Source organism: Gossypium hirsutum, chromosome A13, assembly GCF_007990345.1.
Source record: "Gossypium hirsutum isolate 1008001.06 chromosome A13, Gossypium_hirsutum_v2.1, whole genome shotgun sequence".
Taxonomy (NCBI): Eukaryota; Viridiplantae; Streptophyta; class Magnoliopsida; order Malvales; family Malvaceae; genus Gossypium; species Gossypium hirsutum.
In genome coordinates this window covers 110,621,173-110,646,775 of record NC_053436.1, presented here as the reverse complement: position 1 = coordinate 110,646,775, position 25,603 = coordinate 110,621,173, and the positions used below count along the sequence as shown (strand labels likewise).

The window sequence follows — 25,603 nt, the reverse complement described above, 5'->3', positions numbered from 1 at the left end:
CGACCACTAACTCCATCACCCTACTAAACCATCCACTACCTCCATCACTCTACTTGTTATAAGTTGTAAAATTTGGCTAATAAAGCCATGAAAAAACTATTGTAACGGGGGGATTTTTTTTTAGAGAATACACATACGAAATCAAAGAGAATACAAATCAGATTTTTAAGGTAACTTTTTATATTATTCAATTTTATTTACTTTGGCGTTCACATTTTTTCTTTACACAAACTAAAGAAGGGAAAAGAGAGAGAGTTTACCTCTGATTTTATTTTCTTTCTGATTTGGCCCCAAAGTTTTCATTTTTAATTCAATTTAACCCCTTTTTTTATTTTTGTTATTTTACTGTTAAATTAATCAATTTGAGCTTTATTCTCATTATTTTTATATTTGTTTTTTTATTTTCTATTAATTTAATTAATTTGAGTTATGTTTCATATTATTATATTATTTATTATTATGTATTTATTATGTAAATATATATTTTTAAGCGAAGTTAATTATTTCTATTATACATAGACTTATTATATTATTTTTTATACCATTGTTTATTATCGGTTACCATTTTTATATCAAATTATTATTATTTACTATTTCTCACTATTACTAATTTAACATTGTTATTCCAATTTTTTTTTTACTATTATCCCCCATATTTAATGTTATCGTCAACATATTTTTTGTTATTATCATCATATTTTTAATATTATTATTACTATTAGCACAATGTTTATTACATTATTGTATTTATTATTACTGTTGTTTTATTAATTATTTCTATTAATTACTATTCTTATTATTTTTTATTAGTTATTTATGGTTAGCATTATTCTCATATTATTATTTTCATGTTGTCTAGTATCATCATTTTTAGAAAAATCTATGTCCTTAATTCATTTATCCATTGATCTTCTCTCAAAATTTTTCAAGATAAAGGCAATGTTCGGTATTTAAAGAATTCGAAGAATCGTGCCCTAACGTACTGGGTTTCGCTTTCTTTGTTTGTCTTGAATATTCGAATATCCTCTTACCAGTTCACTCTAAAAAAATTTCAGAATAAAGGCAATGTTCGGTATTTAAAGAATTCGAAGAATCGTACCCTAACGTACTGAGTTTCGCTTTCTTTGTTTGTTATGAATATTCGAATATCCTCTTAAGGCTAAAACGCACGTTTTAAAGGCAAGCTCACAATTGAGGGTTAAAAATGTTGTGTCCTAACGTACTGGATGTAATGTTTTACCTTGAGATGAGATGGTCTTTAATACACATTTGACTTACCTAAATGTTTTAAAAGCCAATAAAAGGAGGATCGCGTTTTGAACTCTGTCCAAATCTTTAATTTTCGACATTAAGACACTAAATAATCAATCAAGTACCAATTTTGGGTGTGTCGAGGGTGCTAATCCTTTCTCGTACGTAATTAACTCCTGAACCGGTTTTCTATTTTTGCAGACCAAAATCGTCGTTTTGAAAAATTTATTTATTTATTAAAAACGACCGTGTTTTGAGGTGATCCAATCACACCCTATTAAAAACAATCGGTGGCGACTCCCAACTTTTTGTTTTCAAAAGTCGATTTTCCGTTTTCAAAAAAATGGTTTCGACAATTATTATTTTCAAAATATTAATAACATTATTTAATATATTATAGATAATACCGAATAGTATGAAATAATAATCCTTAATTAATCCTTGTATCCAATCTACTTAACGGTCCATCCGGCAATGATCTCTGTTACAAGCACAGTCTACAACCTTTCAAATCTTCCACGTGTTTCACTATTTAGTCGAGTACAACTAGTAGTTATATAATCGCGAGTACGCTTTATTCCCACCCCCCTGATTTATTGTAGCTCTGTCAGGGGGTCGCATTTCCCTCCTTTTCACCACTTTTTCCCTCTTTATATATCAAATCTTACGTAGATTTTCTTTTTCTCTCGTGGCTTATTCTTCATTGTGGTTTAGAGATCGTAGAAAAATATACCGGCGTTCGTTTTCAAATGGCGGCGAGAATGGATCTGGACGGTAGGCCGATAAAGCCGATGACGATATGCATGATCGGAGCCGGAGGCTTCATTGGCTCTCACCTTTGTGAGAAACTGATGGCGGAGACACCGCATAAAGTGCTTGCATTGGATGTTTACAATGATAAGATCAAACGCCTCCTCGAGCCCGACTCTTTGCCTTGGGCTGGCCGTATCGAATTTCACCGAATTAACATCAAGCATGATTCTAGGCTAGAAGGCCTTGTCAAGATGGCAGATCTCGTAATTGCTTGCTCTTTCTTTATACATTTTTGATACCATTGCTATTTTTTTCTTTTGCTGGACTTCGTTTGCAGGAGATCATGGATAATTTGAATTTCTCTTTATTTCTATGTAAAATGCTTTAATAAATCTGGTTTTCTTTGGTTTTTATATGTTAGATCTGGTTTTCTTAAGCTAATTTACTCTCATTGTTGTTTAGAAGTTAGGTTTTCTGATTTGTTTAACTGTTTTGTTGACTTAAATAAATTTTCTTACTGGATTTACGGAGAGTTTTTTATGGCAATGTAGACGATAAATCTTGCGGCGATCTGTACTCCGGCAGATTACAATACGCGTCCACTGGACACAATTTATAGCAATTTCATTGATGCACTTCCTGTGGTAAGCATTTTTTACTTATGACTGGTTTTTTCTCCTTTTTTTTTTTGTGTCAATTTTTAATTCCCTTCTCAGTTGATTGATATTGATGTGAGTGAGTTTGAGATTTGATTGTTATTGCGCCTTTTCATATCAAAATCGACATTGATTTTTTTTTTTATGTTGTTATATTAAGTTTGGTAGGTGAAGTACTGTTCTGAGAACAGCAAACGTCTCATTCGCTTCTCTACTTGTGAAGTTTACGGCAAAACCATTGGAAGCTTTCTTCCTAAAGATTCTCCTCTCCGTAAGGTAACATTTCGCTATCTATCTTTTAATTATTTAACTGATTAGCTTTTGGAATTCATAATTTTGCTTTCAACAGTGTAATTTATATGGCTTAGTAAAGATCTACTGGTTATATAAAGAATCTTTTATACATTCCATAATTCATGTTATAGGATCCTGCTTACTATGTTCTCAAGGAAGATACTTCGCCTTGCATTTTTGGTTCAATAGAGAAACAGAGGTGGCCGTATGCATGTGCTAAGCAATTGATCGAGAGGCTTATCTATGGTTAGCATCTTACCAAATGGTCCAGCCCCTATTGGGAAGCCTCGGGCATAACTTAGTGACTGCTTTTATCATTCATTGCAGCTGAGGGTGCGGAGAGTGGCCTTGATTTCACCATTGTGAGGCCTTTTAACTGGATTGGACCAAGGATGGATTTCATTCCCGGCATTGATGGTCCAAGTGAAGGAGTTCCAAGAGTTCTGGCATGCTTTAGTAATGTTAGTTGAGCTTTCTTTGAAGCCATTTAGATTTTCTTGTTTGTCTTAGTTCTGATGATGAATTTTCTTCCTCATGGTTAGAACCTGCTACGTCGTGAGCCACTTAAGCTTGTTGATGGTGGCCAATCCCAGAGAACTTTTGTTTACATTAAGGATGCCATTGAAGCTGTTCTTTTGATGATTGTAAGTATTATTAACTGTTCCCTCGTCCCTACATCCGCCACACAAAAACATAGTATCTAAACAAGCTGTGCCATTTATGCAGGAAAACCCAGATAGGGCCAATGGTCATATTTTCAATGTGGGTAACCCAAACAATGAAGTCACAGTTAGGCAACTTGCTGAAATGATGACTCAGGTGAATTACACGATTGACATATTATTGTATTTGTTGATATCGATATTTTGGTCGCATGTAAGTATTACTGTTTGCCCTCGGGCGCTTCAGGTCTATACCAAGGTTAGTGGAGAACCTATGTTGCAGTCACCATCTATTGATGTCAGCTCCAAGGAATTTTACGGTGAGGGATATGACGATAGCGACAAGAGAATCCCGGACATGACCATAATAAATAAACAACTCGGTATTGTCTCGTAATCTTTAGTTTTCTCCTTATGTTAATTACATTATCTGACTACCGTTTGAAAACATTGTTAAGGTTGGAACCCCAAGACATCCCTTTGGGACTTACTTGAATCGACTCTTACCTACCAATACCGGACTTACGCCGAGGCCATTAAGAAGTCCATGGCAAAACCAACTGCATCCTAAAGGGGCAAGATTGTTTAGACCACGCACACAAGTAAGGACTCGCGTAAAATATATGCTTTTGTTCTTTTACGTTTGGATTCTTAAAATTCTTTTTAGGAAGTCTTATTTATAAATATATCTTCATTGTTGATTTTGGTTTATATTTTTTAGACTTGTCTGCATCTGTAGTTAAGTTCTTAGTGTGGTACTTTTATATGGAAACATTAGATTTTCATTGTTTTAGCGTTATATGTTATTATTTCAATAGAAAGCTTTTGGACTCCATTTTCTGATTTCTGGATTGTGCTGTATTTATACTCTCTCGGGATTTTGTTTCTTAAATTATATTATTTTATAATTTTCATGTAAGTTGAAGTTCAGCACTACCGAGGGCCTGTTTATTGTTATTATTTTTTGGGGTTGTCTAAATTAGAATATTAATCAAGTGATAATTAATCTACTTGTTCATTTAAATAGCACTGTACCAATTTCGTTGACATTTCAGCTTTTTTATTGGATGGACGATCACAAACAAATTCCAAGTATTTACTAACATCAATTTTATATTGAAAAACGAAATAAAAGAATTTTTCTATGGACATAATTTTTAGACGTTGAGCTCATTGAAGGGATACATTTATCCGGTTTTAAATTAAAATTAAAAATATATTCATTACAACTCAATTGATACAATTCTATTTTGAATTCTTCTTATTTATTTATTTATTTCTCATATTATTTATAATATGTAAAATACATTTTTATACTAAATATATATGTTTTTTTAAATACTTATATTTTCAAAGATGATTCGAATTCAATTTTTTTAACACTTTAGTCCTCAATTACAATATGTGAATGAGATTTTGGTAATGTCGAACATTTTGAGTGATTTGGATTGAATCCTATATTCTAATCTAAGTCTCTCTATAGACATTATTCAAACTTATTTTGACCCACGTTAAGTATTTTGATCGTAATCATAATTAAACTTAATAATTATTTTGACATACTTTTAATATTCAAGTCTCATCTCTTATGTAATATTAAGTTTTTAGCATTCTATAAACATGCTAGAAAATCATCGGGAAAATAACTAACATAATATTAGTTATAGAATTAAAAAGGAATAAAAAAAGAGTTAATCTTGCCGATCTTAAATTTCTAGTGGGTAAATTACACTCAAGTTCATTAAATTATTAGTAAGTTTACGTTTTGATCATTCAACTTCAAATTGTTATGAATTAGTCATTGGACTATTCAAAAAAATATCATTTGAGTCATTCGGTTGTTAAAATCGTTGTTTTATGGTTTTTTTCTGTTCGCATTGCTTGCACTAATCGAAAATTCTCATTTCCTTTTTCTTCTACAGTTCAATTTTTTTCATCAAACAACTCTTAATCTCGCGAGTCTATGAATCAAAATCCAAATAGCTTTCTTTTTCGATCTCTGACACTAGTCGTCAAATGTACTTGTAGCGACGTAAAAAAAAAATTTCTTTCAGTCGGTCGCTAATTGTGGCGATTTATTAAACATTTGAAAACCAACTTTCGATTTTATTAACAAAGGGAGTCGCCACCGATCCTTTTTTATAGGTGTGATCGGACACCTATTAGATTTCTTTTTTCTTTAAAAAAACGAGAAAAGGCCGAGTTAAGGTCTACGTTAAAAGCCAAAGAAAAATTAGGGTTCGGGAGTCGGTTACACGCGAGGAAGGTATTAGCAGCCTCGCGGCGCCCAAAAATTGGTATCTCCTAAACACGTATTGTCTTGATTTTTAAAAACACGCGTTCAACGTAAAATTCAATCGTGATCCGATGGAAGAAAAAAACGAAAACTTTTAATTTTTGGTTTTTGGAAAGGATATATCGTTTTAACACGAGTCGATAAATTCCATCCAACATAGCGATGAAATTTACAACTTAATGTTAAATCGATATATTGACTTGATTATCGAAATTAATTAGAAAACAAGAATGTGATTTTTGAAGCAATGTAAAACAAAATTAATATGGAATAAAAGTAAGAGGGTAAAATACGTTGGAGCAAAGAACATACATGACAATAAAAATACTAGCTATGCTTGCAAGATTGAATATAATAATAATGTCGAAGATAAGACCATAATGAAAACACACAACAAAAATATATATATGTATATGTACATGATATAATATGAAAAATATAATATAATATTAGAAATATACACATACATATGCTAAAATTAGCAACAATAGTAATAAAGATAATATAGCAATGTACACAAGAAAACAAAAACATAAATAGAACACAATTGATAATACTAAAATATATATATACTAGTATATATAACACATAATTACAATGCTAAGAACATATTAATATTAATAATAATGCTAATGTTACATAAAGAAATACTTATATATATATTAACAATATATACATATAATAAAATACATGGGTAATACAATATTCAACATGTACATAATATATAATAAGATAATAGTATACATAACAAATAATATTGCATATATAACAAATATATATATTATGACAACAGTAAGGATCGTAAAAATATTGAAATATAAAGACTAATATAGCATTAGAATATTAAAATAAAATAACTAGAAAAACTAAATACAAATACATGCACATACATGCATATATATATACAATTATACATCAAGATATATAATAAATACATTTAATATAATAAATACAAATATTAAAATCGATAAATATCAAGAATGATAGTGAGTAAATTGAAAATAAGACAATGAATTGAAAAAGAGGACTACATTGAATTAAATAACAAAGTTCTGGGCGAAATTTTAAAAGAAAATAAACGGAAAAGGGCTGAATTGCACACGCAAACAAACCTAAGGGACCAAATCAGGTAATAAACCAGCTTCCTAAAAACGCAGCGCATGGCAGAGGGTCAAATCACAAAGCGCAACAAGTTAAAGGGCTAGATTAAAAAGGTAAAAATAACTTAATTATAAATCCACGAAAAAGCGAAGGGGTTAAACGCGCAAATAACCCCTCCCTTAAAAACACGCTGATCTGGCCTGGTGCGGATCGGGTCGACCCGACCCGCTTCCAAAACGACGTCGTTTTATTTATTTGGGGGGGACCAAAACGCACCGTTTTGGTCCCCTATATAAGTTAAATTTTTTTTTTAAATTCATTTGGAGATAGCAGAAAGAAAAAAAGGAAGAGAAGGAGAGAGGGGAGAAAGGAGAGAGGGGAGGGGAGAGCACCGGCCGCGGGCCGGTCACCGGAAGGCCACCGGCCGGCGCCGGCCACCGTAATTTTTATTTATTTATTTATAAATTTGTCTTATATTTTTTTACATGTGTATATGTATATGCATATTTAAGAGTATGAGCAAAACAAAACAAAGAAAATCAATTCAAAAAGTCCAAAAAATTACCTTAGTTTCGGAAGTCCAATATTTCGTTTTTGATTCTCTGATGTTGAGTGTTCGAATCACTGTTTGTACAAGTATGATATTCTAACTTAAATATTTTTCCTTGAGCACTCGTATAAACATCAAAAAACGAAAAACAGAGAAAAAAATTCCCCCCCCTTTTACAGATTTTCCATTTCGGCTTTATAGCCGAATGTTCCAAAGAAGAGTACAAAAATATTGTTTCTTCTATTGGCTACTGCTCTGTTGCTGCTGTTGTTTTATTTCCTTTTTGCAGGTACAGAGTCTGTTGTCATGCGTACGGGGTGTGGGCGTGGCGTACGAGGACTGTGGAGGTATGGGACTATTGTAGTGGGGGTATGGGGCGTGGCAAACGTCGGTGGTGACAGAGGCAAGTGGGCGCCGAATGCTAGGGGGCTAGGGTTTGGGATTAGGTATTTTTTGTTTCTGATTTTGTGTAATGGGCTGTTAGTTTAGTGAGCTGGTAGTTTAGGTAATTGGGCTTCGGGTATATGGGTTCAGGGATATTGGGTTCTGGTTGTAAATGGGGTTTGAATTTTGGGTTGGTTGATGTATTAGTTGGGCTTAATGGGAATTGGGTTGTTTAGATTAGGGTAGGTTAGTTGGGTTTTGGGGTTTAATGGGTTAGTGATTTAATGGGGTTTGAAATTGGGTTGAGGGATTATAAAATTGTAAATGGGTTCTCTGTAATAGTAGCTAAAATTGGCCTGTACAATTTAGATCTAAAGTATATTTTTCTACTCATTGATGAGTATTGATTTGCCGTATGGATCATAGAATAGTCACTTAGAGATTGCTAGCTGGAACTTTTTGAAGTTTAGTGACTAAAAAATAAACTTACTATTAGTTTAGTGACCTTGAGTGTAGTTTACCCACGTCTAATAGACAGAAAAAAGCCAAAATAATAAAAAAAAGAGTAAAAATCCACGTCAACACCTTCTTCCCACCAGTGTAGCGGCTGATCAAAACTGACTCTCACCCAGTCCTACTTCGAAGTTCAAAACAAACTAAATTCAATTACCTTTTTATTTATTTTTTTTCTTTGATTTAATTTTCGCTTCCACTTTCTCGCACAAAAAAAAATGTCGATGTCATCACCACCACCACGTTTCAAGCTCTCCGCTCTTTCCAATGGCGGAGGCAACGGTTCAATGACAATCAATGTGATCGGAACCAGGAATTTCGCTCGTTTCAAAGGGATTATCGAGATCGAATCTCGATTGAAATTAACTTCATCTCGCTTCAAACTCTCCGGTTTTTCCACGCTTCATTGCGTTAGGCCGCCTGATTCCGCGGGTAACACGACAGAAAATGGCGAAATTGGCAGTGAATCCAGTGTTTCAGACATTGGAATCAGTGATCAAGAGAAGATTGGTGGTGGCTGTGGCGGCGGTGGACGTGATAATGGAGGTAATGATTCGTTTGGTGGCGGTGGAGGTGAGGATGAAGAGGGGAAAGAGTTTGGACCGATATTGAAGTTTGAGGAGGTGAAGAAGGAAGCGGAAGCTAGAGGAGTGAAACTGCCTTCCGATATGATGGATGCTGCGAAAAGTTACGGAATTCGTAAATTGTTCCTTCTACGGTATTTGGATTTGCAGGTTCGATTATAAATGAAGCTTGAACATTTTTTTTTCTTTTGTGATCATTGTTTTTTTGTTTGGTTGATGAGAAAATGGAGGGAAAAAATGAGCTGAAGGAAAAGTGGGAATATTTGTCGTTTAGGAATTTATGGATACACGTAAAAAGGTTAAAATATTATTAAGTCCCTATACTTATCATTTCTTTAAAATTTAGTCCATTACTTTAATTTACTGTAAGCATAATTATTAACACCGTTGATTTTTTAATTAAATTTGAGTTTATTTACATTGTTCTTACCTTCGTTACCAAATGATTTTTTTTAAATATTATACCAATAAATTTAACAAAAATATTTTAACGGTGAAAATGGCTTGGAAAGATATTTGATGTTTTTTAATTTTTGCCATTTTTGTTGACAGGGATCGATTTGGCCACTTGGGTTTTTAATGAAACACTGTTCTATGCTTCGAGACCGAATGCTAGCAGATCCTTCATTTCTTTTCAAAGTTGGAACAGAGGTTTGTTGAGTGCAATTTTCTTTATAGTGTATTAGGTAAATAATAATATGCCTTTTTTTTAAGCTCGGTAAAAAGTACGATGGAATATCTTATATTAAGAGTTTGATTGCATTTTGCTCATTTTATTTAAAAGCTAGTAAATTAACATTTATATGTTAGATTAAAAAGCTTGTTAAAAAAATTCATTCATTTTTACTGTTAAAAATTGGTTCATGTATGTTAACATGAGGCGTACGTGAGACGTTATGCGTAACTGTTTAGTTATTCTGTCAACTATGCCAGATTTTAACCGTAAAAATGGATGAAAATTTTAACATTTAACAATTAATTTACTTTTTTTTTAATTTATAAGAATTAATTTACTCATTTTTAACTAAATGGGTAAAATGTATTGCAAATGTATTGACTATTAACATTAACCATGTATGCTTTGATGTTGTTCTTCAATATCGAAGGAAGTGAATTCCTGCATTTAGTTAAGTTGTTAATTAAAAGAACAACTGAAAAAGTAAAATGTAGATATGAATATAAGATTTGGTTACACAGTTTCAAAAACTTTCTACGTGATATGGTTGAAAGAATAATTTATTATATTAATAATATTAAGATTTTTCCTTGAAAGCTTATCGAACTGATAATAAGTTGTTAAAGTTTGATTATAATGTACACGAACTGATAATAAGTTGTTAAGATGAACTAGATTTGTTCTCTCTTCAACTCAATAAACAAGTAAACAAGACTTTTTTAAGTAGGTAATGTAGACTTGTAAATCTTTAGCTAGTGTAAACGTAATAAGTCCTAAAATTATGCTTCGATACAGAGATTTTCATGAATTTAAATAAATTCAGATAAAGTTATTGCTTAATTGATATTTAACACGATAAAATTCATGTATTTGTTGATCAAAATACGCCAACCACATATAGTAGGTTGCACAACCGTTCTGTTGCGAAGTGAGTTACTGCTATTGGTGCAATTAGAAAGTGCAACTGGCACTAGCAATTTAATTGTGGTTCTATGTGATTTGCAGTTTATGCTGATTGTTTTAAAGGGTTCTTTAAGTTTTGGCACTTTTGGTTTCTTCTATGATAGGTAGGGATCGATTCTTTTTGCGCAACATTTGCGGAAATGAAGAAAAGAGGAGATGCCTTTTGGTCGGAGTTCGAGTTGTATCTTGCCGATGTTTTAGTTGGCTTAGTGATCGATGTTGCTTTGGTTGGCATGTTGGCACCGTATGCTCGTTTCAGTCAACCATCGGCGCCATCCCGAGGTTTATTTGGGAGCTTACAACAGGCTTGTTCTGCTCTTCCTAGCAGGTCATCATTTCATAGCAACAATTTATGTCCTACGACTCTTATTTCATGGTTTATCAAAAGCATCATTGAACTTTTTTGCTCTTGCAGTGTTTTCGAAGCCGAAAGGCCGGGATGTACATTCTCGGCGAAACAACGGATTGCGACATTCTTTTACAAGGTACGGGTAGATAAATAGTAATCAATGATTCTTTATTTTTCTTTTAAGCATTAATGTCCGACACGTCTAGACACAAGTACGAGGATATGACTTCCAAACTCGAAAAGAAATGAACATACCCGTGTTTGATATTTGCATGTGAGCCCGAGTAACATAGACTGTATTATTCTTATCCAGGGAGTATTGTATGGCTCAGTAGGGTTTGGATGTGGTCTTGTTGGCCAAGGCATAGCTAATCTGGTAATGACCACCAAAAGGTATGGTTTTCTCTTCAGACTTTCTCGATTGTTTCTTTCCACCTCCTAAGTTTCTAGTCCGATAATTCCGGGATAATAATTCAGTAGATCAATGATCTAACTGGCTTTCCCGTTTCGTAGTTCCTAGTGAACTTCGTGTCATTACTCTTCTATAGACAACAACTGATCATGTATAATGTATTGTCTTAGAAGCAAAAACTTGCATGATTTAGAATCCTAGTTCGTTAGGTATGAGAATTGGTTCAAGGACATCGTATTGTCCGTCTTCCACGAACGCTTGATCCGTCTTGCAGAAGGGTAGTGCGTAGTGACACAATTTTGCATCCATGTAACTTCTTCGAATCCGACTGTTTTTCTTTCTTGTTTTTGTTTCGGCATTTGCTTACTTGTATAATCTTCTAAATGATTAGGAGAATACGAAAATCTGACGAAGACATTCCGGTGCCGCCTCTTCTGCGAACTGCATCTCTTTGGGGTATGTTTAAAACTATTTAGATTACTTTTAGCTTAAATTTCATACTACATGATAAGAGCCAATTGCAATGTCTTTGTTTACTTCGGTTTTTCATTTTTCTCAAAGTACCACGCATTTAACTTAAATGTTGTCTTTTTGTATTGCTTAATGGTTTGTTTTGCCATCCGAATCATAGGTGTTTTCCTCGCGGTATCAGCCAACGCTCGTTATCAGATAATCAACGGGTTAGAGCAACTCGTGGAAGCATCGCCGGTCACAAAACAAGTCCCACCGGTTGCCATGGCTTTCACGATCGGGGTCCGGTTCGCGAACAATGTTTACGGTGGAATGCAATTTGTAGACTGGGCCAAATGGAGTGGAGTTCAGTAGGGTGGGAGCCGAATCTCCACAGTCCAAGCTTTTCTTCAATGGCATGGCTGACCATATAAATAAAAAATGCAGCACCAAACGGACTGTTTGGCAAATTGGATAACGGCAATGCCAATTTATAGCTTTGGAGATTTCCATACTCGGATCGGGAACTAGTTAGTAGATTGATTTATAAATTAATACAGATAAGAAAAAATGAAATTTTTTTTTATAATTTATTTAATGAAACTGAATGAATTGATTGATTCGGGAAATGATGGTTTAATTACAAAAACTTTATTTTCTAGAATAGAATAAGTATTATTGGTAATTAAACTCGGGATTGATATCAATTGAATATTTGAATATAAGTTAATGGTTGAATTGAAATAACATTTTGAATACAATGTTATTCTTTTGTTACATGATTACTAAGTTTATTTTCAATTTTAAAATAACGCTCCAATACAAAATAATTTTAGCTGTGTTAAACAAACCAAAATTTGAAAAATAGATAAATTAAATTTATGAAAATAGAAGTATAACGATTAAATTCCACATTTATGAAGGATACAAAACTTTAAGCAAATTATAACTTTAAAATATTTACACTATAATTTAGTCAGTAAATAAATAATTAACCGGACGTTAATTTGTAACACCCCCAACTCCTATCCCTTGGCAGAATCAGGTTACGGAGCATTACTGGAGTTTACAGATCAAACAGACAGAAATTTCAAACATTTCATATCACTAAAACAATTCACCAAAACATCATTTTAATCCAAATTATAAACATACCAAATCTAAATCAATTTGCCTAGCTCATGAGCACTTAAACGTAGAATTAAATTCACATGCACTTATCTAAATTTAGTTCAATTTACCATGTCATAATATAGCTTTAAAAACAAACACGCATTTATATGTATAAAACCAACCAAAATTAAACTTTTAACCTAATTTTCAATCAAACCACAAAATAACTATTATTAGTTAGATACCCTATGTACATGCTGACACAAAAGGAAAAACATCACCACGTTTGAGATTGGAATCGTTGTTGGATGCTGAACCGGCGACCAAACTTAACTACCTGACTTGTGCACGTAAAACAAAACCGTACGCTTAGTATAAATTCAGTAGTCTTTCTATAATCCGAAAATTTAAAGACAAAATAATATAATAGGCACAATTAAATATTAAGCACAATTGAATAATTAAAATTCACATTTATTTATACAATAACATTAACCATTCAATTATTCAATTCATAAATACCTCGTTCATATCATACTCAATTTTCATCATTTGCTATGCAATAGCTTTTCACAATATGATACACATATCATTTAAACAACAATATTGTTTATTCTATATCCAATTCATGAATACACAATTTATGTATCTCAGTATATTTTTCAATTCACTGTCCCATTTTCATTTCACATACAATATAATCCAATATCAATTATAAAATTTTATTATTCATTTTTCTCTATTAACTCAACTAGGACTCGGACGGATACACGAATCTAACCAAAACATACCAATTTGGCACCCAATGCCTCATATGATAATTCGAAGTAATAATTTCACACCCAGTGTCTTATCGGCTAAACCAAAGTAAATTGGCACCCAATACCTCATCGAATTAATCCGAAGTAATAAATTGATACCCAGTGTCTCATTGACTCGAAGTCAAAGGAATCCCTAAACTCTTCCAATCCTATGGCATGCCATCTATATCCGACTCAGCCCGATACAGTTAATAGAGCTTAATTTCACATTTCAGATATAATCAATATCCAATGCTGATTTTTCATATAATCACATAATTACACCTATATTCATCTCAATTAAAAAAATCAATCTATTCAATATATATATCTATCAATTCAAATCATTCAATCAATTATCAAAATATCAATTACTCACCTCAACACTTATCATAAACATTTAATCAAAATAAAATAATTAATAATTAAATTCGAATTATAAAAATACAAATAAAAAATTTCAAACTATTCCTCATCAACTTTATTTTTTCTGTTATTAGTCGAGGATTCCGGTACGACGTTACCAATTAATTTTGAAACTTTGAAACTCCTAAAGATGTTAGCCTCCTTCTTTTCCTTTTTCTTTCTTTGTGTTTCGTTTTAGCTTTCTCTCTTTTTCTTTCTTTTTTTACTTTTGTTTTATTATAGTATATATATATTTACGATTAAGATATAATATTATAATAGCTTAATGATTAAGATATATTATATTATATATTTTAACTTTTAAGTATTATAAATATCAATTTTATGCGGCCCCATTTATAAGCAATAGTACAATTACTTATTTAGTCCCTTTAAATTTTCTTTAATCTATAATTTAATTTTCACCCTTTATATAATTTAGTTCTTATACCTAATTACTCTCAATTCATGCAAATTCACTTAACCAAAACCTAATTAACTACACAAATAACTTCATAAATATTTTTAATAAATATTTGTGAGTTAGGTTTACGGGAACGGAGTCTCGAGAATGTATTTTTTAATTTGATCCTTTTTAATTAATTAACTATCGAAACTTTAAATTTTCTTAATGAAACTTTAATACCACCTTAATGACACTCCATAAATATTTATAAAAATATTTATGGCTTGGTTTATAAAAACAGGGCCCCGATACTTCATTTTCTAAAACCACTTGAACTTAATAAATCACTTGTATAATATAAATTATCCAATAAAAAACCTTTTTAAAAAATCATACTTGTCTCGTAAATATTAAATAATAATATTTACGAATTTACTCGTCTGATTTGGTGGCCCCAAAACCACTAATTCCGACACCACTGAAAAACAGCCTATTACATAATTATTGGTTAATAAGAATATAATCTCTATTACCATTCTAACATATTGGTTGTTGTAATTTGATTTGGTTAAAATATGATCCAAGTCGTCGTAATTTTTTTGTACATTTGAAATTTAGTTACTTTATTTTTATTTATAGAAAATTAATTAGTAAGTTAATGTTTCTATCACTCAATTTTAAAAAAAATTACAAAATAATCATTGAATTGTTCGAAAGTTTTCATTTAAGTTGTTGATCTGTTAAAATCGTTGTTGTATACATTTTTTGTTCGCACTACTTACACCAATTTAAAACTTCCATTTCCCATTTATTTTATAGTTCAAGTTTTTTATAAAACAATTTTAAATACCACAAATCAGAGAATCAAATTTTAAACAACTTTTTTCTCTGATCTTCGACGCTAATGGTAAAATCGACTTGGATTTAAAGTATGTTATTCTACCTGTCTGTGGATACTGATCCACCGTATTGATGGTCAAATTGTTACTTGGAACTCACTCGCTAGACTTATTAATAATCCAATGACTTAAGAAAAAATATTAGAATAATTTAGTGGCTTAAATAAAATTTTTTAAATAATTTAATAACTATTTTGTACTTTATTAAAGTTGAATGACCAAATTTAGGATCCCTTTTGATGGACGTTTAGTGGTTCGTTTAATTTTTTCTCATACTATAATATCATTATAATATCTAGTTCCATTATCACCATTATTTTTACACTAATTATTGATAAACGGTCTCCACAACTTTCCGCGGTTAATATATATGAGTTCAGTATACCATTTTTTAAATTATTCTCGTTAAATTCTGAGCACCGAATAAATATGGATAAGAAAAAAAAAATGGCGGGAAAGGTTAAGACGCGCGTGGAAATACGCGCTTCGCATCACTATATAGTCTTATTATAGCCTTTCCTTCAAAAAAAGTTTCCGACACTCTCCCGCCATCTCTGAAACTCACCCGCCAATCCATAAACATGTCTACCCAAAGCGCATTTTAGCATTCACCCCCGAGAAATTCAAATCACTTCCCCTTTCTCCCTCACCTTCGAATTGAATAATTTCATCGTTAGTACGGAAAATCAGAATCGAATACGTGGGATTAAATTAGGGGCAAGGGTTTAGGGTTTTGTGAGAGCAACCCAATGGGTGGAAACAAGGTATCGGAGGATCTCATTTCCACCGTCCGGTTGATCGTTGGATCGGATTATTCCGAGATGGACATAATTAGAGCGCTTCACTTGGCCAAACACGATGCGACCGCTGCCATCAACATAATTTTTGATTCGCCTCGAAGTTTCAAGCCCAGGGAGAAACAAATTGAACCCGAATCCGAACCCGTGGTCCGAATTTCGAGCTCCGATATATCAACGGTTAGCGTAAAGCCAAAGAAAACAGGGAAAGAGAACAAGGATTTTAGTTTTAGTAGTAATGGAAATGTTGCATGTGGTGGGAATGATTTGGAAGATGAAGGAAATGTTAGGCTTGAAAACGATTGGGGGTTTGTTGGTTCCAGCGAGGTACCTGGGCTTTCGACGAGTAAAGGAAGGAAAATTAAGGTTGGGGAGGAAGTTAGCTTCACGTTTCCGTTGAAGGGTACTGGCTCTAGTCCGGCTGGGTCAATGGGGAAAGGCTTTGGGAAAGGAAGAGCAGCTGCAGCTTGTTCAGAGATTGTTAGATTCTCTACAAAGAACTTTGGGGAGGTGATAAATTTTGAATTTAATTCTTAGTAATCCTTTGCTTATTATTTTTTGCTAGTTATGGTTATGGATGCAAAAGTGGAATTTGAATATGAATTAATATGATTATAAAAGCAAATAACGTTTTGGCAGATTGGTAGAATACCCAATGAATGGGCACGCTGTCTGTTGCCGCTTGTGAGGGATAAGAAGATTAGAGTTGAGGGAAGGTGTAAATCAGCTCCGGATGTGTTAGGTGTAATGGATACTGTTCTCTTATTGTTAAGGTGTGGTTGGTCTGAATGGTTATTCTTTCTAAGTTTTTGAAATGGATATTTGTTTTTATTACTAAATTTGGTTTTAATGAGGGTGAATTTTTGGTTTGGTCCAGTGTGTATATTAATAGTTCCATGTTCCATAAGTATCAGCAAACTTCACTCAAGGCAGCAAGCAATTGCAATGATGAATCTATTGTTCATCCTCTTCCAAGTTTGTTCCGGTTGCTTGGCCTAACACCTTTTAAGAAGGTAATTATTTGTCTTAAGTTTATACATCTTTTTGGTTGTGATTACCTAGTTGATAAAATTATCATGAATTGAGCAAATACTGTAGTTGGTTTTAATACTATTTTGTTTTATTTTACCACTATCAATTCTTTCTGTCAAATATTTTAAAGAGAAATATTTTTGTTGCTTTGTGATAATTAGGCAGAACTAGCTCCTGGTGATTTGTACACAAAGAAACGACCTTTGGAGACAAAGGTAGTAAATACAATACAGTTAGATTTACTATAATGTGGTTTTTCTTGGTTGAATTACTGAATGATATTGTGAAAACAGGATGGTTCTGGTATTCATACCCCATTATTAACTGCAAACAAATTTAAGAATCCATCTCAAAACGGAAATGAGGTTGAAAATGATGAGTCAATCTCTGATGCTGATCTTGAAAACATTGTTGGTGTGGGAGACAACTCTGAATTAGAGGTATTGTCATTTTTGAATAATGTTTGTAGAATATACTTCTGCTAATCATTAGGTGAGATCAAATGACAACTATTGTGTTATAGGAAATGGACCCTCCTAGCACCCTCCAGTGTGAACTTCGGCCTTATCAAAAGCAGGCTCTCCAGTGGATGTTTCAGGTGGAGAAGGGAAATTGCATGGATGAGGCAGCAACAACACTGCACCCTTGCTGGGAAGCATATCGCTTAGCAGATAGGTATGTCAGATTATCATTTTAGCAGACTTCTTCCACTCAATATGTTACAGGGTATTGATGGAGTACTGTTTCTTTCTATATAGGAGAGATCCTGTTATCTACTTGAATGCATTTACTGGTGATGCTACAATAGAATTTCCAAGCACTCATCAAATGGCTAGAGGAGGAGTATGGTCTTACTATTCGTGATGCATATTTAGCCTAGTTCCTTCTTGTTACATTGTGACTGTATCTTAACTTCCTTTACTTGTGAAGATCTTGGCAGATGCTATGGGGCTTGGGAAGACCATCATGACTATATCCCTCTTAGCAACCCATTCAGAAAGAGGTGGGCTATCAGATAGTCAATCCTCAGATCAGCCTTCTGATCAAGGTGGTGAAGCCATTGATGTATTCAGCCAATCACCGAATTCTGTGAAAACTGCAACGAAGTTTCCCGGCTTTGATAAGTTGTCAAAGCAAAGGAACAAACTTGCAAATGGTGGCAATCTGATTATATGTCCCATGACTCTTCTTGGCCAATGGAAGGTTTGTCTTTTCAGTTTTGAAGTAGACTCAGTTCATGGTTTTGCTTATAGTAGCATCTGCCTTTTTGGAACTTAGCAGTTCTATTAATATCTATGTTTTATCTGATTAATTCTTCAATATTTGTTATTGGATGTGGCTCTAAACATTTGGGTATTGTCAGGCAGAGATTGAAACTCATGTGCAGCCTGGATCTTTGTCTTTATATGTTCATTATGGTCAAAGTAGGCCAAAGGATGCAAAACTTCTTGCCCAGAATGATGTTGTAATCACTACATATGGGGTTCTAGCTTCAGAGTTTTCAGCAGAGGTGGTTAAAGAATATTACTTCTATTTCTGTTTAAACTTAAAATTACTTCATACTTTATGCACGAGTAAAAGTGACTCTTCTTTTATTTCCAGAACTCTGAAGATAATGGAGGACTGTACTCGGTGCGTTGGTTCAGGATTGTTCTTGATGAAGCACATACCATAAAATCCTCAAAAAGTCAAATTTCCATGGCTGCAGCTGCTTTAGTTGCTGATCGTCGCTGGTGTCTCACTGGGACTCCGATCCAGGTAATGACATTTTTGAAAAGTGCCTCAAACCCTTTGTTTTAAATGCTTTTTCAATTTTAGTAGCATTTTTTTAGTTTTAGGTTTCTTTTTATCCCATTTTGTTTTGTACTTGGAAGTGAAGCAGAACTCTTGGTATTTATTGGTGCATTTGAAATTTCTTCTGTCTACTTCTTTTTGGTCATGCATTGCTGGTCAATAATCTGTTCTCTTCAAAATTCTGAAGAATTTCTCTCTAATGTATATGAAATCCTTTATGGTGCACTTCATCAATATTAGTATGTGCTCATTGTTTTGGTATAATTAAATGATAAGTGCACTAATTTGTATTTGTTCATTGTTTTGTGCTTTAAGCAAAGCCTTATTTGATTTATGGCAATTGTTTCTCAAGCTTTTTATTTTTACTTTTATAGTTATTGGAAAAGTAGATTTCTTATACTGAAGAATGTGAATAACAAATACTAATTTTGCTTGTGCCTATCAGTGTATGTTATCTTCATGTTAGAATTTCATTTTTTATGTTATGTAAAAATTTTTTTTTTGATGATCTGTTAATTTAACTTTGCAGTTCTCACTTGCTTTCTAACCTATTGATTCCCAAGGTTTTGTATGCTTTCTAATAAGAAAATTTACTGTCACAGAACAAGCTGGAGGATCTATACAGTCTCCTCCGCTTTTTGAAGGTGGAACCTTGGGGAAACTGGCCCTGGTAAGTTTAACAAAATTTTTCGATGGAAAATTTAGGATAGGCTTCTCTTTATTGGTCTATTGGACCACTAAATTTGGCTTGAATTTCTTTTTTCATGTTGTCAAAAACACAGTTAATTAGATTTAAGTTTTAAATGCTTATCTCTGCCTGCAGCACCTAGACAATTTATTAGGTTCTTGAGGTCACATTTATTTCTCTCTGGATTGAAGAGGGAGCTTCTATTTATCAGTATGGATATATTTTATTCTTTCTTGTTTTGTTACTGAATTATGTCTAGTGGTTTTACATTTATAGATGCATAAAAAACATTTTTTTTATGTTATGACTATTGTATATGTTTGCTTTGGTTCAAATGGGCATTCTGAAGAAAACTTCAGTTTAGTTCTGCTATCTATTCATGTATGGTTATCTGATGCCATACAGAGGGGCCTACTCCTATTTCGTCTCTTATACATGCTGCCACTATGGTAGCAGCGGATAGCCCACCTTTCTCTTTTCATAGTTATAACTTACATAATGAATCTAATATCTTTGATAGGTATAATAACCGTATTATTAGCGGCTACTTTAGCTCTTGTTCAAAAAAGATATTTAGAGGGGTTTACCCAATTCAACAATGTCCATCAAAGTATCTTGGTCCTTTCTTATGAGTTAACCTTGAAGGAAATTGATTAGAAATTTTCTGATAAATCGATGATACATCTGGTGTTTAACTATATTGATTCATTTACAAGTTTACTAGATTGAAATTTTATGATGTTAAAAAATTTATAGATCCCAGGTCACATTCAGTAAAATTTGTGATACATGTATAGGGTGAACAGTAATACAAATGCATTCTGTAGGCTATATTAGAGCAGCTTCTTTGAATGTTCTGTACCTAGAAATATTCCTTGATTTTTTTTTTGTTTCTCATAAAATTTAGCTAACTAGCTATGATATAGGTGGAACAAGCTCATCCAAAAACCATTTGAGGAAGGTGATCAGAGAGGGCTAAAGTTGGTTCAGTCAATCTTAAAGCCAATCATGTTAAGGAGAACAAAATGTAGCACAGACCGATATGGCAAGTGAGTATACTGCTTAGGAATCCTTAGTTATCTCATTTGAGCTTTTTATAGATTTTGCTTCTAAAATTGTGTTATAGGCCGATTCTAGTGCTACCTCCAGCCGATGTTCAGGTGATATACTGTGAGCTCAGTGAAGCTGAAAAGGACTTCTATGAAGCCCTATTTAAAAGATCGAAGGTATAATCTAGTTTGTATCACCTTGCTTCATTGATCTCATGGTTTATTTACATTTGATGTTGCTTTTTTACTTTATAATTGTTACATATTGCTGGGTTTCTGCTCAGGTGAAGTTTGATCAGTTTGTTGAACAAGGTCGTGTTCTTCATAATTATGCTTCTATTTTGGAGTTACTTCTACGTCTACGTCAATGTTGTGATCATCCGTTTCTTGTGATGAGGTCTGCTGCTTACCTTTATTCCCTCCTACCTGGTTTTTTATCAGTGTGTCGATGATTATGTGGTAGTGTGGTGATGATGTTGTTTTGGAGAGTCTGGTCAGATAGCTGTCAGTTCTAACTCATGGTAGCTTATAAAAAATATCTGGTATTCAAATAAAGTGTATATTGTTGAGACAGGATTCATTTTATATAAATTTACTTGAAACAATGTCTCCGGATTGAATATGTAAAGAGTTTGACAGTCATGTCAATTGCTGATCTTTGCCTTGAACTTATTACATGATTTGCTTCCGTGTTAATTCAGTTTTGTGCTCATCATTATTATTAGCATTGTATTTATTTGGGCTATACTTGAGGGATATTGGTGGCCTCTTGCACTAAAAATGCAACTATTTGTCCATTCTTATGAGTAAATGTTGATGGGTAATTTGTTGTGTTCTAGCCGAGGAGATACACAAGAATACACAGATCTTAATAAGCTGGCTAAACGGTTCCTTAGAGGCGGGCAGAGTACCCTAGATGGTGAAGCCAAGGATCTACCTTCAAGGGCATATGTCCAGGAAGTGGTTGAAGAGCTGCGGAAGGGAGAACAAGGAGAGTGTCCGATATGTCTTGAAGCATTTGAAGACGCTGTACTGACTCCATGTGCTCACCGCTTATGCCGCGAGTGTCTCTTGGCAAGTTGGCGGAATCCAAATTCTGGTTTATGCCCTGTTTGTAGGTATCTTGAAATCAATTTTCCTTTTTTTGACTTTTATAGCCTCAGGTTAAAGTTCAAGATGAACTCACCAAACTTGGTCTTAGAGTGTTATTGTTTTACCTTGCAGGAAAACTGTTACGAAGCAAGAACTTATTACAGCCCCAACTGAGAGTCGGTTTCAGGTTGATGTTGAGAAAAATTGGGTGGAGTCCACCAAGGTGGTTGTTCTATTACAAGAACTTGAAAATCTTCGCTCATCAGGCTCTAAGTGCATTCTCTTCAGCCAGTGGACTGCATTTTTGGACCTCTTGCAGATTCCTCTTTCTCGGTAAGTTATAAATCCGGTTGAAGCTCTATCAGTGTCTTGAGCTAGTATTTCTTTCATAAGAATGCAGTGTTACGCATGGTAGCTACAGCACTCTTAGGAATGTTTCGATAATCAGTTGGACCGAGAACCGGCCAAGGTATCAGTCTGGAATAAGGGGTCAGATTGATTGACCCATGAACCCGTTGAACCAGTCAGACCAGCTAGTTGGACAGGTTGAACTGGCAGTCGAACTGGATTTCTTCATTTTTTAAATATTTTATTCAACCGAACTGGTTGAACTGGGAACCAGTGGTTTGATTGGTTCAACCATTGGTCCAGTCCAGTTTTGAAAACCTTGCTGGAGTGGCTTTTAAACAACTCGTTTACCATATTGACAAAACTGAGGCCAAAATCCTGTTCAACACAGTTTTGTTACGGATCAAATGTGATGTAAATGTGATGTAAAGGCACATCAAATAGGATTTAAACAGTTCGAATCTTGTTCAAGTTGATTTTGTGCAAATAATTTTGATCCAAGTTAAAAATGGCACTGCATGCTTTTATTTTTTCTCTTCCTCTCCATCCCACTTCTCTTGTTATGCCATTGAAAGTTTTGCTCATAGTAGCATATGCTTATGCTTTATTAATGTCCAGGAATAACATTCCGTTTCTTAGACTCGATGGGACTTTGAATCAACAGCAACGCGAAAAAGTAATAAAACAGTTTTCAGAAGATAGCAAAATTATGGTTTGTGGCAAAATTTTCTTCTGGACAAAGATTTTGGTTTAATAGTATTCTAGATGGCTTGAGTCTTATTGTTTGTTCGATGTTTTCATATCAGGTGTTGCTAATGTCACTCAAAGCTGGTGGGGTCGGAATAAATCTAACTGCAGCTTCCAATGCCTTTGTTTTGGTATGCAGAAATGACAAGCTTTATCTACTATTAAGTGCAGGGCGTTCATCTGTACTTGTAGTTTTGCATATTCATCGAGGGAATTTAGCCTAGGAATAATTCTGTTATTTGGATTTGAGATGAGCTTTAAATATGGGTATATTTTCAAAGATGAGTATGCTTTATTCTTATTCTTTTTATAATTTTCTTACATGAAGGATCATACTTTTTTCATTGCAGGATCCGTGGTGGAATCCGGCTGTAGAAGAACAAGCTGTGATGCGCATTCATCGTATTGGCCAAACTAAAAGGGTTGCAATCAAACGGTTCATTGTCAAGGTATAGGTTTCTCCCTTAAAAGCTATATTGCTTCAATTTATTTATTTGTTTGTTTGTAATATCTATGGAGGTAAAATCTTTCAAAGACTCCAAAAACATGAAAAAGTATTGAAATGGTGTAAGGTATCAGTGTCGGTCACTCATACCCGAGTCCAAGTAACATGGCTTCAATTCAACTGAAGTAGAACCGCCATTTGTGCTTTAGGGGGCTGATTTTTTTTTTTTATCTCGAATTAAGCTTGGTTTTTCAAAATCAAATTGGCTCCGAACTATACCTCAATTTCTAGATTAGTTCTTAAATTTTTTTTTTGTCAGAATTGGTATCTAAATTATCAATTTTGTACCAGGTTACCTTTAAAAAAACATCATGTTGCATGTTTTTATTGAATGCCAGTCTTTCTTGGGTAAAATGAAACTAAATTGATAGTTTATATAGCATTTTTTATATAATAAAAATTTAAGGACCAATCTGAAAATTAGAATGTAGTGCAAGAGTCAATTTGCCAATAAAGCCAATTAAATTCGATCTAATCTGAACCACAAGTTTGGAGCAGTGTATTGATATGGGTTGGATTGAGGTTTTGATTATATGGATGATGTGAAATAACAGGGAACAGTAGAGGAAAGGATGGAAGCAGTACAAGCACGCAAGCAGAAGATGATATCTGGTGCCTTAACCGATGAAGAAGTTCGAACAGCACGTCTTGAAGAACTCAAAATGCTTTTCACTTAAAATAATAATAATGACTTCTTCAAACTGTATAACAATGTATGTTTGGATGCACTTATATGGCTCAAACTAATTATTTATTAGTAAAAAAATATTATTTTTTAAAACTTTTAATTATATTATTATTTTCAAAACTCAAAAACTATTCTTTTGAGTACATGTCTCTGAACTTTCTTTTTTGTACTTGTTAACGGGCAACGGGTTAATTTTTGTACTGTTGATTTTTGTGGTATTGATAGCTACAATGTGAATATATTGCATATTATTGTTGTTAATTTCGAACAATTGCTCACCAAAGTTGAGATGGCCGAGTTGGTCTAAGGCGCCAGAGTAAGGTTCTGGTTCGAAAGAGTGTGGGTTCAAATCCCACTCTCAGCATTATTAATTTTTTTTTTCGTTTTCAGTGTAGTCCTTGAATCTTTTATTCTTAGAATTTGGTACTTTTTTTTTGGTCCAGCAACTTGGAAATTTTTTAAATTTTAATCCTTAAATTCTTTTATTCACATTAGTCTCAACATTTAGTAATTTTTTTATTTGGTGCAAAAACTTGGAATTTTTTAAAATGTGGTCTTCATACTTCTTTTTACTGTACTTCAAAACTTCTTTTTTGTTATTCACATTAGTCTTAGAATTTACTAATTCTTTTATTAGGTTTCTGGTAAATTTTTTTTTAAATTGATCATTGAACTTGGATTTTTTTATGCTGTATCATATCATCTCTTAAAAATTAAAATATATATGTAATAAAAAATTCAAAAAATAAAAATATATATTTATAAATTTAGGTGATGATGTGGTATAATTTTAAAGTATTATATTCTCTAATCTTAATACAATCCAAGTTTAGAAGTCAAATTGAAAAAAAGTAAGCAAATTCTGAAACTAACATAGATCACAAAAATTTTAAGGACTAAGTAGAGAAGAATCATCAAATTCTAAATGTTGTTTTTGTGCAATGGAATGCTATAATTCATATATTATTTGTCATTTCAAGATGGTTTATGAATTACACATACAAAAGCTGAAATAATGGGTTTTTTAAATATTCACGTTGGAGTTTTATTATACATAAATTATTATGTTTGAGTTTTGTTCGATTATATCTTAATCTTTACGTTACTTGTGATTTGTATCGGTTTTATTTTATTTTTATAATTATTCATACATTTATTTTGCAGTTTTTGATTGTATTATATTTATAATTGTAAATTATCAGAAAGAAAATAATACATATTATCAAATGCAAGGTTTAATGTTTAAATTAAAGCTCAATTTTTTAGAAGTTGGTTATAGAATGGCCAAATTAATAAGTATCAATTTGAACATTGAGGTCAAATTTAAATATCAAAATGTATATTTA

General features: G+C 33.0%; 3 protein-coding genes and 1 non-coding gene across 5 annotated transcripts; all 4 read left to right on the top strand.

The window, feature by feature from the left end:
* The first annotated feature begins 1,844 nt into the window (after positions 1-1,844).
* On the top strand, positions 1,845-4,552 carry LOC107941263 (UDP-D-apiose/UDP-D-xylose synthase 2). Its single transcript, XM_016874820.2, has 9 exons — positions 1,845-2,267; positions 2,556-2,648; positions 2,829-2,936; positions 3,086-3,200; positions 3,282-3,415; positions 3,497-3,598; positions 3,681-3,773; positions 3,864-3,999; positions 4,075-4,552. The coding sequence occupies exons 1-9, from the start codon at positions 2,001-2,003 to the stop codon at positions 4,185-4,187; spliced, it is 1,161 nt and encodes a 386-aa protein (XP_016730309.1). The 5' UTR covers positions 1,845-2,000; the 3' UTR covers positions 4,188-4,552.
* Positions 4,553-8,629: 4,077 nt separating this feature from the next.
* Positions 8,630-12,622, top strand: LOC107941269 (protein RETICULATA-RELATED 1, chloroplastic). Its single transcript, XM_016874825.2, has 7 exons — positions 8,630-9,194; positions 9,597-9,695; positions 10,788-11,011; positions 11,099-11,168; positions 11,346-11,425; positions 11,836-11,900; positions 12,076-12,622. The coding sequence occupies exons 1-7, from the start codon at positions 8,679-8,681 to the stop codon at positions 12,267-12,269; spliced, it is 1,248 nt and encodes a 415-aa protein (XP_016730314.1). The 5' UTR covers positions 8,630-8,678; the 3' UTR covers positions 12,270-12,622.
* A 3,414-nt stretch (positions 12,623-16,036) lies between these two features.
* LOC107941274 (DNA repair protein RAD5A) lies at positions 16,037-24,350 on the top strand. Of its 2 annotated transcripts, XM_016874832.2 has the most exons (20): positions 16,037-16,824; positions 16,954-17,087; positions 17,192-17,327; positions 17,508-17,561; positions 17,640-17,786; positions 17,870-18,021; positions 18,105-18,189; positions 18,277-18,549; positions 18,710-18,856; positions 18,949-19,104; positions 19,743-19,810; positions 20,755-20,877; positions 20,955-21,054; positions 21,162-21,274; positions 21,717-21,995; positions 22,102-22,302; positions 22,936-23,029; positions 23,124-23,195; positions 23,415-23,513; positions 24,124-24,350. In XM_016874832.2, exons 1-20 carry the CDS (start codon positions 16,267-16,269, stop codon positions 24,244-24,246), a joined length of 3,114 nt encoding a protein of 1,037 aa, XP_016730321.1. In that variant the 5' UTR covers positions 16,037-16,266; the 3' UTR covers positions 24,247-24,350. The 2 variants fall into 2 exon arrangements, with proteins under 2 accessions (XP_016730321.1, XP_016730322.1); XM_016874833.2 differs by lacking the exons at positions 22,936-23,029; positions 23,124-23,195; positions 23,415-23,513; positions 24,124-24,350 and having other exon boundaries at positions 21,717-21,991; positions 22,102-22,279.
* Positions 24,351-24,540: 190 nt separating this feature from the next.
* Positions 24,541-24,621, top strand: TRNAL-AAG (transfer RNA leucine (anticodon AAG)). The gene has a single exon. It is a non-coding gene; the product is annotated as a tRNA-Leu (tRNA).
* The last annotated feature ends 982 nt before the right edge of the window (positions 24,622-25,603 follow it).